The 15,960-nt window shown below is 39.6% G+C and overlaps 3 protein-coding genes across 4 annotated transcripts in view; all 3 read right to left on the bottom strand.

Moving 5' to 3' along the window:
- LOC137174877 (zinc finger protein 431-like) overlaps positions 1-15,960 on the bottom strand; it is a 101,308-nt gene that overhangs the window by 35,093 nt on the left and 50,255 nt on the right. The gene's annotated exons all lie outside the window — the stretch shown is intronic.
- LOC137174892 (C-type lectin domain family 10 member A-like) lies at positions 52-4,746 on the bottom strand. The gene is made up of 8 exons (XM_067580415.1): positions 4,579-4,746; positions 3,672-3,779; positions 2,486-2,575; positions 2,294-2,359; positions 2,087-2,179; positions 1,462-1,616; positions 1,002-1,111; positions 52-322 (listed from the first exon to the last, which is right to left on the bottom strand). Exons 1-8 carry the CDS (start codon positions 4,634-4,636, stop codon positions 166-168), a joined length of 837 nt encoding a protein of 278 aa, XP_067436516.1. The 5' UTR covers positions 4,637-4,746; the 3' UTR covers positions 52-165.
- Positions 6,400-15,795, bottom strand: LOC137174891 (asialoglycoprotein receptor 1-like). The gene is given in 10 exon segments (XM_067580414.1): positions 6,400-7,750; positions 7,752-7,863; positions 8,849-8,958; positions 9,645-9,799; positions 9,898-9,990; positions 11,721-11,786; positions 12,500-12,598; positions 13,323-13,430; positions 13,521-13,631; positions 15,602-15,795. Coding segments are annotated over 9 exon segments (900 nt in total). The 5' UTR covers positions 13,600-13,631; positions 15,602-15,795; the 3' UTR covers positions 6,400-7,672.

The following is a 15,960-nucleotide window of genomic DNA, read 5'->3' as shown; positions in this document are numbered from 1 at the left end:
TGTCCGAGCAGTGTTAGCATGGACGCAACAGAAACACAAACAGATCAAAAGTGCAGTTTGTTGGGATCAAATGATTTAATGGCATTTTATTACAGTCTACAGTGGATATCAGCGAAACGTGATGCGAGCAGCGTGTGGGCGGAGCCCGGACGGCGGAAGCGCTGTTTAGCTGTGAAGGGTGTGTCTCTGGCAGACGTAGCGCATCCTGGTAGAGCAGTGCAGGTCGTTGAGGCGTCCGTCTCTGTGCATGTGAGCACAGTCTTCGTCTCCGGGGCCGAGGCCGTGATGTGTCCAGCTGTCGGGCTGACCAGGCATCCAACGCCTGAAATACCACAACATGAACACGGGGCGACACTTTATTTTACAAGTCTGTTAAACCCCAAACATGCTCCATGCTACACAAACATAAAACACCAACATCCAGCCAACCCAGCTGAGTGTGCTCTTAGCTGATCCATCTCAGTCCTCAAGGAGGCTGCTTGGGCCAGTTAGAGCTAATCAGAGCGTTTCCATGACCACAGCGGTAAACAAACATGTCTTCTGTGGAGGAATCTTTGCTGCTGTACTAACTGAACAGAAGAAAAAAAACAAGGAAACACAAACGATGTGATGTGTGACCTTTGAATCGGATGGAAGGAGAATTCCTATCTAAAAGAAGAGCAGACGTGGTTCAGCTCAGACTGTAGCTCTCGCTTGTTTTGAACGCAACATAACCTTCGTAGCTCAAAGTGTGTGCGTTTGCGTACTTTCATGGAGCATATTTGGGGATTTACTACTATAAATAATTCCCAGACGGCGGTTAATTCTGAGGTCATTTCCTGAAGAAGGGCGGTGTAGTTTGGTACTTATAAGGCATGTACAGTTTGAAAGAATTCGCTCATTGTATTCGAGTTTTTAGGGAATGCTCTGATAGTTATATGAAAACAAGAATAGGCCTGACTGTGCCTTGAGCTTTGAAGATGATTAAAAGAAAAATATCTGCTAATAACAGACAGGCCAACCTGCGGTTCATGACGTATGGCGTCTGGTTGATCCACTCCCACCTCCCTGTTCTCTCATCGCTCAGACCGACCCAGTAGAAGGTGCCTGTGGTGTGACTAGTCACAAACTCCTGCACCAGAGAGACAAACAGTCAGAGACAGTCAGGGAGACATGGTGCTGTAGCTGATTTAACTTTGTCAGACTCCTCAAAATGTGGGTAAAGGTGTCCCACAAGGATCTATGCTGGGTCCTTCAGTATTTACTCGTTACATGAATAATGATTTACATAATAATTTCCAACCCAGCACTGTAATATCTATTACTATGCAGATGACACCATGTTGTATGTCTTCAACCACACCACAGACCAGGACTAGTTAATCTTTTATTGATTCATAACTTTTTCTTATATCGGAAATTACACAGTTTGTGCGTAGACGTCAACAAGGCTGAGACAGACAAACAGATAGACTGTCTCACCCACTCCTCATCACTGACGAGTATGACCAGGTGAGATTCATGTCCGTTGCACCAGTCTCTGGCATCGTGCCAGTTCAAAGGTGTCTTGCTGAAGTAATAACAGTTCCCAGAGAACATATCCCAACCGAGAGGACAACAGCTGGCAGCCGCTGAACCTGAGAGACAGACAGGCCAGCAGACAAAGAGGGAAAAAGAACGAGGACAAATTTGGAGAGTTGGGACAGTTTTGGAGGGTGGGGGTATTTTGAAGAGTAAGAGCATTTAAAAAAAAAAGGTGGAATGGTGGAATGATTTGTTAAGATTGAGGATGTTGTACAATGTGAGGGAATATTTGGGAAGTGAAAAAATGAGGACAGTTTTGAAGAGTTTAAGGCCATTTTTGGAAAGTAGGGACATTTTGGAACAATAAGACGTTTTCAGAAAGACAGAACCTTTTTGAAATGTGGGGGCATGTCTAGAGAGTGACAACATTTTTGGGACATTGGGACATATTTTGGCAGGCGAAGTTTTCTGCAAAGAATGGAGACTTTTTGGAAAGTGGGAAGGTGACATCATTTTTGGATTAGAATTGGGATTACACCCACAGTGTACATTAAGGATGAGTGTGTGTTAAGTGTGTGTGTACCATTGTTGATTAAGCGTTCAAGGGAACATTTGAGCGTAGCGACCGTCCTGCTGAGAGTGTCCAGAGCTGAGAGCTGCTTCAGGGCCTCGGATACTGAACACAAACACACAAATACGTAGCAAAGATGCACACGATGTCAGTATATTACAGTTGTTATAGTTGAGTGTTGCTCTGGTAGGAGCCATTGTTCTGCAGTGTGTATTACACCTGAGCTCAGCTGGTCCTTGTTGTTCTCCACAGCAAACTTCTGCCGTTGAAGTTCTTTAGCTGCATCTGGAACAGAGGAACAGGAGATTCAGAGTCTTCACAGTCTGTAATTATCTATTCTGATTCACCGGGGAGTCCATTACTGTCTCTTATACCACCTCCTCTGACTAAAGGAACAGACAGGTGTGTTACCTGTGGCGAGCTGATGTGCGGCGCTCACTGATTCGGTCATGTTGGACACACTTTTCTCCATGGACCACAAACGGTTCGACATCTTTGTGTCTGCACACACACACACACACACAAAAAAAAAGTAAATATGTACAAACAGTTTATGCTAGTGCTACGTTTCACATACAGTAATTTTACAGGATTACAGGGACGACTTGCCATTTATGAAGTTTGATTTTAAAACACAGAACTACAGCTAATTCATTATAATATGCTGTAAAAGATAATATTTAATATAATATGATACAAAATTTCAGGTGTTATTCCTCAACTAATATGGTAGCAATGGCAATACATGTCCGCCTCGCTTTTACAGTTTGAGGTTGATTTTCCCACTAAAGTCTGAGTTGATTAAAATGTGAATCTTCTGAAATCGTCTTTGGTTGTTATCGTGTGTTAACAGCAAGAAACTTGTAGAAAACTTTTTCCCCTGGGTTTTTCCTCTCAGGCAGGCTCTATGTAGCCCATGAAAGAAGACTGCAGACAAAACTCAGGGCTGAAATACCATCAATGTTCAACTGCATGTTTTGAGGCTTAAAACATATATATTTTTGATTTGTCCACAACCCAAAAATATTCAGTTTACTATTTACACTGGACAGTAAGTAGGGCAGTAAAGCTCTTTTTAGGAAAATGTAAATAGTATATAGGCTATAGCAAGGTTTTACTGGCTAGATTATCATGAAGTATAAGGTATTTTTGAAATAATTACTGCATTAACAATACAGAGGTTTAAATAGCATATCTATATTTTTTGTTATATTACCATTAACATAGAAAACACAACACTAAATGTACTGATGACATCATCAGAGTTTTGCTCTCTGCTTCATTTGACAATTAATCTAAAAGTGTTTTTTCAGCTGAACTGTAAACATGAAACAATCTGCTGCAGCTAAAAAGTTGATCCAGTTTCAGTAAATTGCAGTAATAATAACAGCACTTCAGTATTAGTATTGATGAGATTTGTAGGAGACGTCTGTGTTTCCAGTAAAACTCAATAAAAGACAAACATGACGCAAAGACTAACAAGGATTTCCCAGATATTTGGAGAGAATCCTGGCATTCAACCCAGCAGTGTGTGTGTGTGTGTGTGTGTGTGTGTGTGTGTGTGTGTGTGTGTGAGTGTGAGTGTGTGTATGCTCACTGCTGGCTCCCAGCGCTATGATCAGAATCAAGACGAATGCAGCCGTCAGACCAGGAAACAACCAGCGTCTGAACCTGGAGACATTTGAGAAGGAGACAGAAGACGTCTCTGACAGACAGACAGACAGACAGTTAGCTACATTTATTTGACAGCTTTAGTTACTTATCAGATGAAGATTTGACACAATGGATAATATAACAAGCTTTTAAAATACAACACATTGTTAAAGATGAAACCAGTGGTTTCCAACCTTTTTGTCTTTTGACGTCTTACAAAAAGCAGTGTGTAGTCGGGGTCACATTTCACATGTCTATGAGTTGTTAACAGCTCCACCAAATAGTGATTTTTCCCTCTAAACTTCTCACATGCTTTCATTTCAATAAATGTTCAAATGACCCAATATTTCAGCAAAAATCAAAGATTAGAGAAAAAGTCCAAAAACTGAAAACAGATTTGTGTATCAGAACTTTGTTTTTTCTTCTTTCCTCTCCCATTAATCATCTCACCACCCCTCAGATTTATCTGCTGACCCTTTTGAGGGGCCCGACCCCCAGGTTGGGAACCACTGGACTAAACTAGCTAACTGTATATAAAGTAGTGTAAACTAGCTCCACCTCCAGCAGCTACAACAGTAACATGCTGCTCTAACACTGATGCTTCACTATTAATAATCTAATGATGTCATATATAATAATATATCAGTCAGAGGGACCAAACCACTACTTTTACTGCAATACTTTAACTACATCAAGCTCATAATACTTATGTACTTTTACTGTAGTAGGATTTTTCATGACTTTTACTTTTAATGGAGTACTTTTACACTGATGTATTGGTATTTTTACTTAAGTAAAGGATCTGAATACTTCTTCCACCACTGCAGACACGTGGAAGGACAGACTGGTACCTTTGTTCCAGAAGGAGCTGCTGTCGTCTTCAGTGTCATCATGGTATTCAGTCGTCATGGTGATGTCTCTCTGCTCCTTCAACCTGTGTGACTCCCTTCTTCTTCTTCTTCTTCTTCTTCTTCTTCTTCTTCTTCTTCTTCTTCTTCTTCGTCTTCTTCACTGACAGACAATTTGACTGTCTAATCAGTGAGCTGAGAGGTCATTGCCCACCAAACGCACTTTGAACCGAAAAACACTACGTGTGTGTGTGTGTGTGTGTGTGTGTGTGTGTGTGTGTGTGTGTGTGTGTGTGTGTGTGTGTGTGTGTGTGTGTTGCTCAGTGGACACTGATGTCAGTCTAAACTAAACTATATCACCAACTAGAAAAACTTCAAACTTCAAACAAAACAGCAGTTGAAGCGTTTGAAACAGAAGGACTGTACAATTATTAAAAAGGGGATGGGGGGTGGGGGGGGGGGGGGTGGTATGTGTTTTTCCTATTGGTGAAGGGAAGGCAGTCTAAAATGTTTTGAAAGCAGGGGGAGCAGTACCAATCAGCAGCTGCCACGTCTTGAGGCTGAAGACCAGTGCCACCAACGGCCGCTAGCTGCGCCAATAGACGCCCATTCAAACAGCCTCAACTTCTCTCTAGAAATACTGAATCAATCATTGTTTTCAAAGAGTCATTCTGGTCTCAGTCTCTAAATTCAGGCCCTCTAATAAGTGTGCTGGTGGTCATTTTGGAAATTATTGCTCTGTTAATAAGATCTGAAGACTTATAGTAGCTTTGATGTCTGCCGTGCGGCCGTTGATTGACAGCTGTGATTGACAGTCGGCTCCGGGACTCACACTGAGTCGGACTATTGTCGCAAGATTTCACTAAGTTTAACTTTTATTTTCATACAAGCAAAAATGAGTTTACAGTGAAGTCAGTTCATGTTTTCTGATGGTTCTTTTTATTACTTCTTCTGCAGACGTTTCACAATGATCACAGTGTTAATGTTCACACCAAACCAGGTTGTCACCAATGATTATTTGCTTTAGCTTCTATACTGATGATCAAACTGCCTCCCTACAGCTGTACCTGAGTGACACTTATTAACACTGTATTACATTTAACAGCAATATTGAACAAGAAAATGTCAGTGAAAAGGCTTTAAACTCAGAGCTAACGTTAGCTGGTTAGCTAGCCGAACTCTTGATTGTTTAAGTAAAGAAAACTCACAAACATGTAGCTGCTGTTTTTACTGACACTCTTTAGCTCTTGACTCTGTAAAAATTATTTTTATGTCCATCCCCAATTTAGTTTTGACAAAAACAATAATTTAGCTGCTAATAATAGCCAAGAACAACAGGCTAATGCTAATGTTAATGACTTGTTTCTAACAGTTTTATGATGTGAGCTGATATTGGTTATTCATACTTCACACTGCGGGTTAACCTTGATTCTACACGCTGATGCTACGTAGAGTCAGCAGTTCAATCGTGGGCCACATTTTCTCAGCACTGTTTATTTGGGGGCCGACGTTGTTCAGACACGGTGAAAACGTAGTTTTGTTTGTATAAAACAGTTTCAGGGTTGTATCTGAGGGCAAATGTTATAATTCCCATCAGTAAACCTCACACAATCACACGTGTCTGGAGTGACACCAGTTAAAATCCTGGATAGATCATTTGCATAGAGGTGGCAATATGGCTCAACAGCGCCCCCTTGAATATTTCAAAATTGAAGAACTTATAGCTGGATGGACATTTTTCTTTTATATTAGAGACACTTATTCATACAATTCCTCAACCTTGAACCAATGCAATGTAGAAAAAACTGTTGGAGCCATTTCAAAGTAGTTTGTCACACTTTATTACTCAGACAACAAGTAAAGAAAGTTTTAAAAAGCGACTGAAGAGGTTCTTATTGGGCAAAGGCCTGAAAAATATCTAATCAGTAACGTTTCCTCTCTTTGGTTTTGTGAAATATTTGTAGCTCAAAGCATTTGGTAAGCGCGGTCATAGATACTGCTTGTTAGTACGTATGCGTGTGTGTACATACAGAGAGAGTTGGTTCTGTTGAGACTGTATTTGGCTTTTTTAATGTGTAATACTGTTTTAATTATGGTGGGGGCATGTATGTGAACATGTGTATACATTTATGTTGTAAACATGGACCCCAGGAAGAGTAGCTGTTGCCTTTAAACAATTTCTAACGACATCAAATATTTGAGCAGGCATAGCGCCTCCTCTGGGTTTGTGACAGCTAGGGCTGGGTTTCATTTAAAAAATTACGATACCAGTAGCAATACCAGTATCCTTAAAGTGATACCGATTACCAGTAGAGTACTGTGTAATGGAGGCATTCAGTTGTATAAAATGCCACCACTCCTCCCCATCCAAATGATTTTTACACAAATACATTTTTAAAGTGTTCAAATTATTGAAATATTTATAAAATAACTGTACAAAACTGTAGGATGTAGTATTATCAGCGCAGACTGTTTGGGTTATAGCTACATGTCGCATTAAATTGAAGAACACTTGTGGTGATTGGTTGCAAGCAAAACAAGACAAATAGTAATTTTTTCTAGATCGAGGGTACAAAAAGGATCAAACGCAGGTATCGACTGACAGGAGAAGTTTTGATATTACCTCGTATTTTGGTCGATACCTTAAAGGTATAATGTGAATCTACATGGTTACTTTCTGGAAAATTATTAAAACTTGACAAAGTGACATATTAACAGTCCTAAATTTCAACAGAGTTCAGCCTGAGCAGCTCTTCTTCTTCTTCTTCTCATCTTGGACTGAGGGTAGACTAGAGGCTACAGCGACTCACTACCGCCCCCAGGTACAAAGTGATATTACAAGAAAGGAAGGGCTGTAGCTAGCTGGTTAGCATACTAACTTGAGTAGATATCTCTGCAACACAATACATGTAGGTCTTTGACATAACATCAAAACTGGTACGTCTGCACATTCTGTTGATAATTTTAGTTAATTTGGGGATGTTTTAAACTAAAACTCTGGCCAATTCTTAAACATTATACCTTTAAAGGTATCAAGTACTGATACCCATCAGAGAGATGTTTTCTATCAAATCTGTGATGAGTTTCCTGTAAGCACTCAAACAGGCAGTTTTTTAAACCAGTTTCTCTGTTCAGGCACTCTGACTGTGTGTCTGGCAGATGAAGCGTATCCTGGAGGAGCAGTGCATGTCGTTGAGGCGTCCGTCTGTGTGCAGGTGAGCGCAGTCTTCATCACCAGGACCGAGGCCGTGACCAGTCCAGCTGTCAGGCTGACCGGGCACCCAGCGCCTGGAAACACACACACACACACACAGAAAGACATTTTGGAGAATACGTCCTCTTTAAAAAACTGTGATGTATGTAAAGGATTTTACTTTCACTGCTTTTGTCAAGAGACTCTGTTGAACCTTTCACACATTGAAATTATCACCAAAACGCCACTGAGATTAAAGCTGCAACAATCAGTCGACTGGCAGAAAGCTAACCATCAACTCTTTAAAAAAATTAATCGTGTCAGATGTTCACGAACATCTTCTTGTTCAAGCCCCTCAAATGTGAGAATTTGCTGATTTTCTATCATCGTAAACTGAAGATTGTTGAGTTTGGGGGCTGGTCGGAGAAATATTTGATGTTTTAAGACGTCGCCTTCAGCTCTGAGTGGCGTGCCGACAAAAGACCGACCATATTATTATATTATTATGATTGCAATTCAAGAAATCATGGATTGCAATTTTATTGATTTATAATCATAATACCAACAAGGTTTCATTACTGCACTTTCATATTAAGCCTTTTGGGTTGAACAGAAACATTCCCAAATCCCAGAATGCACTTCCGTTGGTGAAATCCGGTTTATTTAGGCTCATTTATGCTCAGTGTTGTTTATTGTACTCTGCACTAAGTTCGTCCGTGTTTGTGCGCACTTGCTGAAAGCTTACAGATATGGATGAAACGGAAAATCATGGGGGCTTTGTAGCCAACAAGTGTAGCTTTGCCTCTTTTTTTTAACAGGTATATTATAATGACTTCCTCCACCGTTGCCATGTTTATTGTTGTCAGAAACTATTGACTCTGAACTGCCCTCTAGTGGACGTATTGTTTAACATCTATGCCAACGTAAAGGATGCATGGAAGTATGTGGGCAGTGAAGGTTACATCGTTTGAAATGGACGTATTTGTTTTCGTACGTAAAGAGAGCATAAATGAGCTCCCTATTAAGAGGAAGCTCTAAATAAAAAGTCTGAGGATCAACATGCTGCTAATGTGGACGTACCTGCGCTCCATGATGTACGGCGTCCGGTTGACCCACTCCCACTTCCCTGTTCTCTCGTCACTCAGGCCGACCCAGAACAATTCAGGAATTGTATGTGTGGTCACAAAGTCCTGGACAGACAGCAGAGAGTCTCAGTTTCCCACTAACCTATAGGCCATTAACATCTTGTTAGCTACATGCTGTGTTAGCTTTTTTTTTAACCAAATATTTTCTGTATATACTTTATAACGTTCATCATGGAACATTCTGCATATTATCATTTTATTAAGCTAAAGCTAACATGCTAACATGTGGACAGTTATTATTTTAACATTTAAAGAACTCAATTTTCCAAGTGTGTCTTAAACCAACAGTCAGGAGCCCAAATGAACATTAAACCTGTTTTTCTTGCTGTAATCATTCCTCCTGTTCATACTGACCATTAGAAGATCCCTTCATAATGACCTTACAATGGAAGTGATGGAGGACAAAATCCACAGTCCTCCTTCTGTGCAAAAAATGCATTTAAAAGTTTATCTGAAGCTAATATGAAGCTTCAGCGTCCAAATGAGTCAAATCCAGTAGATATCTTTCAACGTTACAGTCTTTTTAGTGCCAAAGTTCCTCTTTTTGTTACTATACTTCCACCTGCAGCTCAACAGGGAAACACTGTCCGAGGAAACACAAAGAGGGAATTTGATGCTAAAAAGACTGTAAATGTGTCAGATATCCACTTGATATGACTAACTCAGACTGCTGAAGCTGAATATAAGCTTCACATCTACCTTTAAATGACTGTGTGGACACACTGACTCACCCACGCCTTGTCAGTGCGGAGGATGACCAGGTGAGCTCCATTTTTTTCACACCAGTCTTTGGAATCGTTCCAGGAAAGAGACTTGTGGCTAAAGAAATAACAATTGGACTCAAACAGATCCCAACCCAGAGGGCAACAGCCGTCAACTGCTGAACCTGAGAGACAGACAGACACACAGACAGGTGGGTACAGGTGTTAGCATCTGTCTACCCGTAAACGTGTACTTTAATGACGTGACTTAATGTGTATGTACTGTTGTTGATGATGCGTTCGAGGGAACATTTGAGCGCGATGACGCTCTTGCTGAGAGACTCCACCACTGACAGCTGCTTCAACGCGTCCGACACTGAACACACACGCAAACAGAACATGTGATATACAGTTTATACAGCATCAGTATGTATCAAGATTCAATATTATATTAAATATATATACGGGTCAAAATTTCAATCAATATCGCGCCAACACAACATCGGGTTAATTAATCTGTTATTTTGAGCCGGTGTTACATACAACAAGCTTTAGCTACAAACGGTCACAAACGTTGTGTTTCTTGTACAAAACGATACGGCATTCAACAGATGCACAAGTTATTAACAATCAATAACAAACTGTGATATGTACGTTTAAAAAGAGAAGAGTAGATTATAACAAGCTTTTGGGTAAATAACCCAAAAGATTAGCCTTTATTGTCTCCCTTTATTGGAGAAATTTGTCTGAAGCATACAAGAGAGAACACACAGCCTCTCCATATTAATAATAATAATAATAATAAACTTTATTTATATAGCACCTTTGATAACATAAAATGCAGCTCAAAGTGCTTTACAGAAAGAGGTAAAAACAAGCAAGCAGGCAAAAAAAGATGTTTTATAATATTAAAAGAAAGGGGAATCATGAGATAAAAGAGATAAAACAGGTAGTAAATAATCTGATAACAGTAAAAGGCAAGTAAAAGGTTGAGTTAATTAAAAGCAAGACCATAAAAATAAGTTTTGAGCTGCTTCTTGTCTAATATGCGGCAGGAGTTTGTTCCAGATCTTTGGTGCGTAGCTGCAAAAAGCTGCCTCAACGTAACTTTTTGCGTTTTGTTTGTGCCACATTTAACAAACCAGCGTTAAGCGACCTGAGCCAACAGTTTGGAACATATTCTGACAAACAATCTGAGAGGTATGAAGGTGCCAGAGACCTTTTTGGGCTTTAAAAACAAGTAAAAGAATTTTAAAATCTATCCTCAACGTTACAGGTAGCCAGTACAATGACGCTAACACTGGTGTAATATGTTCCCTTTTCCTAGTTTTGGTTAAAATTCTTGCTGCTGAATTTTGAATGAGTTGCAGCCGATCAATGGTTTTTATTTGGTAAACCAGTATAAAGTGCATTACAATAATCTAAGCGTGAAAAAACAAAGGCATGAGTGAGTTTCTTGGCATCTTCCAAAGTAAGGTATGGTCTGACTCTTGCAATGTTTCTTCGTAGTGGTTATATGTATATATATATATATATATATATATATATATATATATATATATATACACACACAATACATCTGTATATATCAAACTGCAGTTAACATGCAGTTATCACACACAGATCCATATATGTCAAGAACATTGCCCATGCCCTAAGGAGAACTTGTACCTGTTGAATTTACAGTTTGGCAACCTGTAGCTTCTGCCTGAAGGCATCACAGCTCGTTCTCTTTGTGAAGGATGTGGTTTGTTTGCTGATTTTAAAGGCCTGCCTCCTCGCTGTCTGTTGCAATGCTTTTATCCACTCCATGGACCCTGAGCCTTCGTAGAAAATGACTGATTTGTGTACTTGTATGTTGCTACCTGCTCAACTCGCTCTCCGTTGATTAAAACTGGGCTGTGATCACCAACAGACCAGGGATTTAAGACCATTTACTTTGTTTTTTTGATGTATAACATCAGGTTGTGCCCCTCACACCACTACACAACCTCTATTATCTCTGACATATACATAACAATGTCTTAACTGGCTAACATTATTAAAAGAGATTGAACCCAGTGATTTTTAGTGCGACTACTACCATCACTGTGCAGTCAGACAGACCTGAGCTCAGCTGGTCCTTGTTGCTCTCTACAGCAAACGTCAGCCGGTGAACTTCTTCAGCCGTTTCTGGAACAGAGGACAGAAAAATTTAAAAAAAAGTATTTAGCATGTTAGCATTTTTAGCCACACTAGCAACATGAGACTTGTGCACATGAACAGTAACATGCTGCTGATGCTTCACTATTAATAATCTTATGATGTCATATATAATAATATATCAGTCAGAGGGACCAAAACACTACTTTTACTGCAATACTTTAACTACATCAAGCTCATAATACTTATGTACTTTTACTGCAATACTTTAACTACATCAAGCTCATAATACTTATGTACTTTTACTGCAATACTTTAACTACATCAAGCTCATAATACTTATGTACTTTTACTGCAATACTTTAACTACATCAAGCTCATAATACTTATGTACTTTTACTGTAGTAGGATTTTTCATGCAGGACTTTTACTTGTAATGGAGTATTTTTACTTTGCTGTACTTTTACTGAAGTAAAGATGTACCAGGTATTACTCAAGCTGTGGGGCCATAAGTCTGTTTACATTCATATTTTAGGGTGAAAACTTGGTTTAACATGATGTGTGTGGGTCTGTCAGGCTACTTTTGGGGACAAATTTCAGACTTAGAACCAGTTAATTGGAGACAAAAGCTGATTTTTGGGTAAGTCTCCAGGAAATGAATGTAAGTCTATGTAAGTCCCCAAAAGTGACCTGGGACAACGTGTGTGTGTGTGTGTGTGTGTGTGTGTGTGTGTGTGTGTTACTTTGAGCGTGCTGCAGTGAGGCGTTCAGTGATTGGACGATATCAGTCAGGTTGGAAACCGTTTTCTCCACAGACCACAGGCGATTCGACGTCTTCGTGTCTGATCACACACACACACACAGTTATAAATACTAGACCTATGTATCTGTGCTTGTCTTTCTATCCCTGTGGGGACACTCGTTGACATTTCTGAGCCTCTTACCCTAAACTGAAACTAAACCCAACCGGAACCTGAACCCTAAAACCAAGTCTGAACCCTCAAACTGCCCTTTGAAGTTTAGTTTAGTTTGTGACATTTATTTGTCAGGGATCATGTACAAAAAAAATGTGACACAAGGAGAAGAGATGTGTTGCACCAGATTTAGTAGTGGTAGTAGATATGTTATAAGTAATTTTACAACATAATTTTGGTCTAAGAGATGAAATATAAAATCAGTTGCTGCTACATGTCTGAGGGTAAAGTTAAGGTTCATTATTGGACAGAACAGCGCTGCTCTGTGGTCTTAGGGTTCCTTGTATGTACAGTAAATCTCCAGATTTCAATAAAAATCAATAACTATACGGTATATTAGTTAGCTTCTCAATCTGTCACAGTATTTGAAAACAGCTGTAGACTATTTAAAAGTGATCCGTTTCAATACTATAAACTCAGTCTTCCCAAACTTCAGTCTTTGTCCTTAGAGGCCACCCTAAAGACCAACACACATGTCCTCACAAGGATAGAAAGACATGTATACATATACATACATAAATACAGTACATTTCACATGCTGTTATTGTATGTGTGTGTGTGTGTGTGTGTGTGTGTGTGTGTGTGTGCTCACTGCTGGCTCCCAGCACTATGATCAGAGTCAGGATGACTACAGCCGTCAGACCAGGAAACAACCAGTGTCTGAACCTGGAGACACCTGAGAGAGAGACAGGAGGACGATCTGACGGACAGACAGGTGGAGAGACAGTTCAGGACCAACATGGGTGTAAAAGTTACAGTTCACACAGTCGCAGTCCTGTCAGACAGATACCTTTGACCCAGAGGGCGCTGTTGTCCTCCTCCTTTTCATGATGGTAGTCGGTCGTCATGGTGACGTAAGGTGAAGCCATTGAGCCTCTTGAGTTTTTCACTGCCCACCAAACTACAGTCGAAAATTGGCAAATTAATCTTCTTCACTGACTAAAATATCTGAAATATAATAATAATAATAATGATGGATTTGCTAAAAAAAATGTTTTAATAGTTTGTAACGCAGCTGATCAACTTGTGTCCCATCAGGGATAATAATACTTGGATTACCATGGCAACAAGAGCTGCCAGTGGAGTGTTTTAGAAACATCAAGAAAGCAAAATGTTGTAAAAAAAAACAACAACATTTGTACAGTTAATCCTCATTTTGATTAAAAGTTCCAGGTACTTTGGATGCAGAGGAACTGATCAATGATTCCTGTTTGTGTTTCCACTGTATCTGAGGAACCAGAATTTTACAAACGACGCAGTATTAACACATGACAGAACAACAACACAGCTTTGTCCTGTTCTCTGTATTTACTGCTGAATGAGTTGCATGTAATGAATGAATGAAAAGGGGAAATGCTGAGGAGGAAAATTCAGAAACTAAAGGCTGATATATAGCAGGTCGCCCAACAGAAACGATGTATTTTTGACAGAAAATCCTTCCATGTCGCACACCTGGAGAATATTGGTATGTAACAGACATCGTCATATTTTGTAGTGTTACTAACGTCACCAATAACATTTTAGTTTTCACTGAAGATAATCTGCAACATCTTTGTTTTATTAACCCCGGTCGGGATGATATAATGTGACTAAAGCGCCGGCTAGAGGATAGCATCTGGTTACCATGGAGACGACAGAATCCTTTCGCCAAGGCATAAATTGAAAATGTTGTGCTACTGTTTAATTGATGTTGAGCGACACTTATCAAAAGCGACCAACTATAAATCAGCCATAAGAGCGTCTGTCTCCACAGTAAATCATCTGCTGAGTGTTTGATGGTAGAACTAAACCACCATGAAACAATCAGATAATACTGCTTTATTTCATTCATTGCTTTGTTCTCTCTACCACCGCTCCCTCCCCTCGCTAGACCACCATTGCTCTCTCTCTCTCGCGTCTTTTATAAAACGAGTCAGGAAGTCGATGACGAAGCTTAATTTCACTTTTAACATTAACAAACAAAGACAAATATCTTCCCCTCGTCCTGAACTGGTCCTAAATCGATGCGAGTGCACCTTAATTTGGTGGAAACACAGGTACAGGAAGTGAGTTCCTAAAAAGGATCTTAGTACCTGGAGGAACTTCCTGTGGTTGAAACGCAGCTTTACTTTTTCATTACTTTCTATCAGTGTCTATGGAAGTGTAATGCATTCACTGCCCTGTTTTTCTGAATCAACAAGATAATAATCTCATAATTCTGATAAAAGTGTTATTGAAAATTTAGTTTAATCCAGTTTTATTTGGGTTTTGGTTTGAAACATCGGGAGATACTCGTGTCTTTAAGTTATATAGATGATTTTGTTAGTTTGTCAACTTTGTGCAGGCACCTCAGGACAGGCAAAACTATTTCATCAAAGCCTCAAAAATAGATGAAACAAACTGCTGAGAGGTTATTTTAGTTTCCACAAACAGGCTCAGTGTGACTGGACTGTAATACTGTCAGAGAACATCTGGAGCCTTTAGGATTTATCTGTTAACCTACTGGCAAAATAAAAGTTACAACAAGTCAAACCCTGAGAAAGAAGAACAATGCATCATGTTCATAAAAGAACATAGAAAGAACATGACAGAAAATGTGTGCATGTATCTCTCAGGACCTTCACCTCGCTCAGAGGCCATGAACAAAGTTCAGAGGGCGGCGTTACTGTGGGTTTTTTTTTTTTTTTTGAGGTATCTCGTTAATTCAGAAAAACAGAGCAAATTTCTTTTTCTCAATTGAATGCATCACGCTTCCATAGTGTCTGTAGATAAATCCAAAAGTTTTGATCTCATCTCCTCATAAAATAATAAAGCCAAACATCTATTTAAAGAAAGCAGGAGCTTTTTCTAACACTGTCAACAAATTCAAATTCAAATTCAAAGGTTCCTCACCTTGTTAAAGTGTAGAAACAGTCGAGGAGGAGAGAAGAAGAAACAACACTTTCTTTCCTGAGCTGATATTTGAAGATGTGTCAAACTTCTCCACAAATTAGGTTTTTTTTATACAAATTTACATTTCCTGCTCAGTTCCTTCCACCAAATCACAAACTGCCCAGTCATCATTTCACGAATCCATCTGGATACATTTCATAACATTTCTCAGAGCTCCGGGGCTGTGCTCAGTGATTCGATTGGTTCTTTTTTTCAGTGAATCACCCTGAAAGTCACGGATGTTACGGCCAGAACTTCCCTTTTACTGTCACGTTTCTCTGGAGGGGAAACCGATCTTCAGTCGACACTTCCCTAAATTA

Source organism: Thunnus thynnus, chromosome 22, assembly GCF_963924715.1.
Source record: "Thunnus thynnus chromosome 22, fThuThy2.1, whole genome shotgun sequence".
Classification (NCBI taxonomy): domain Eukaryota; kingdom Metazoa; phylum Chordata; class Actinopteri; order Scombriformes; family Scombridae; genus Thunnus; species Thunnus thynnus.
The sequence above is the reverse complement of the archived record's forward strand: the minus strand, read 5'-3'. Positions and strand labels throughout refer to the sequence as shown.

Bases quoted from the DNA above. Each gene is read 5' to 3' on its own strand.
- LOC137174892 (XM_067580415.1), bottom strand. From the start codon at position 4,636: ATGACGACTGAATACCATGATGACACTGAAGACGACAGCAGCTCCTTC. The intron at 1,112-1,461 runs GTGAGACAGTCT...TCTCTGGTGCAG, and splicing joins TCGTCAGTGATGAGGAGTGG to GAGTTTGTGACTAGTCACAC. The intron at 323-1,001 runs GTTGGCCTGTCT...GTGGTATTTCAG, and splicing joins CCATACGTCATGAACCGCAG to GCGTTGGATGCCTGGTCAGC.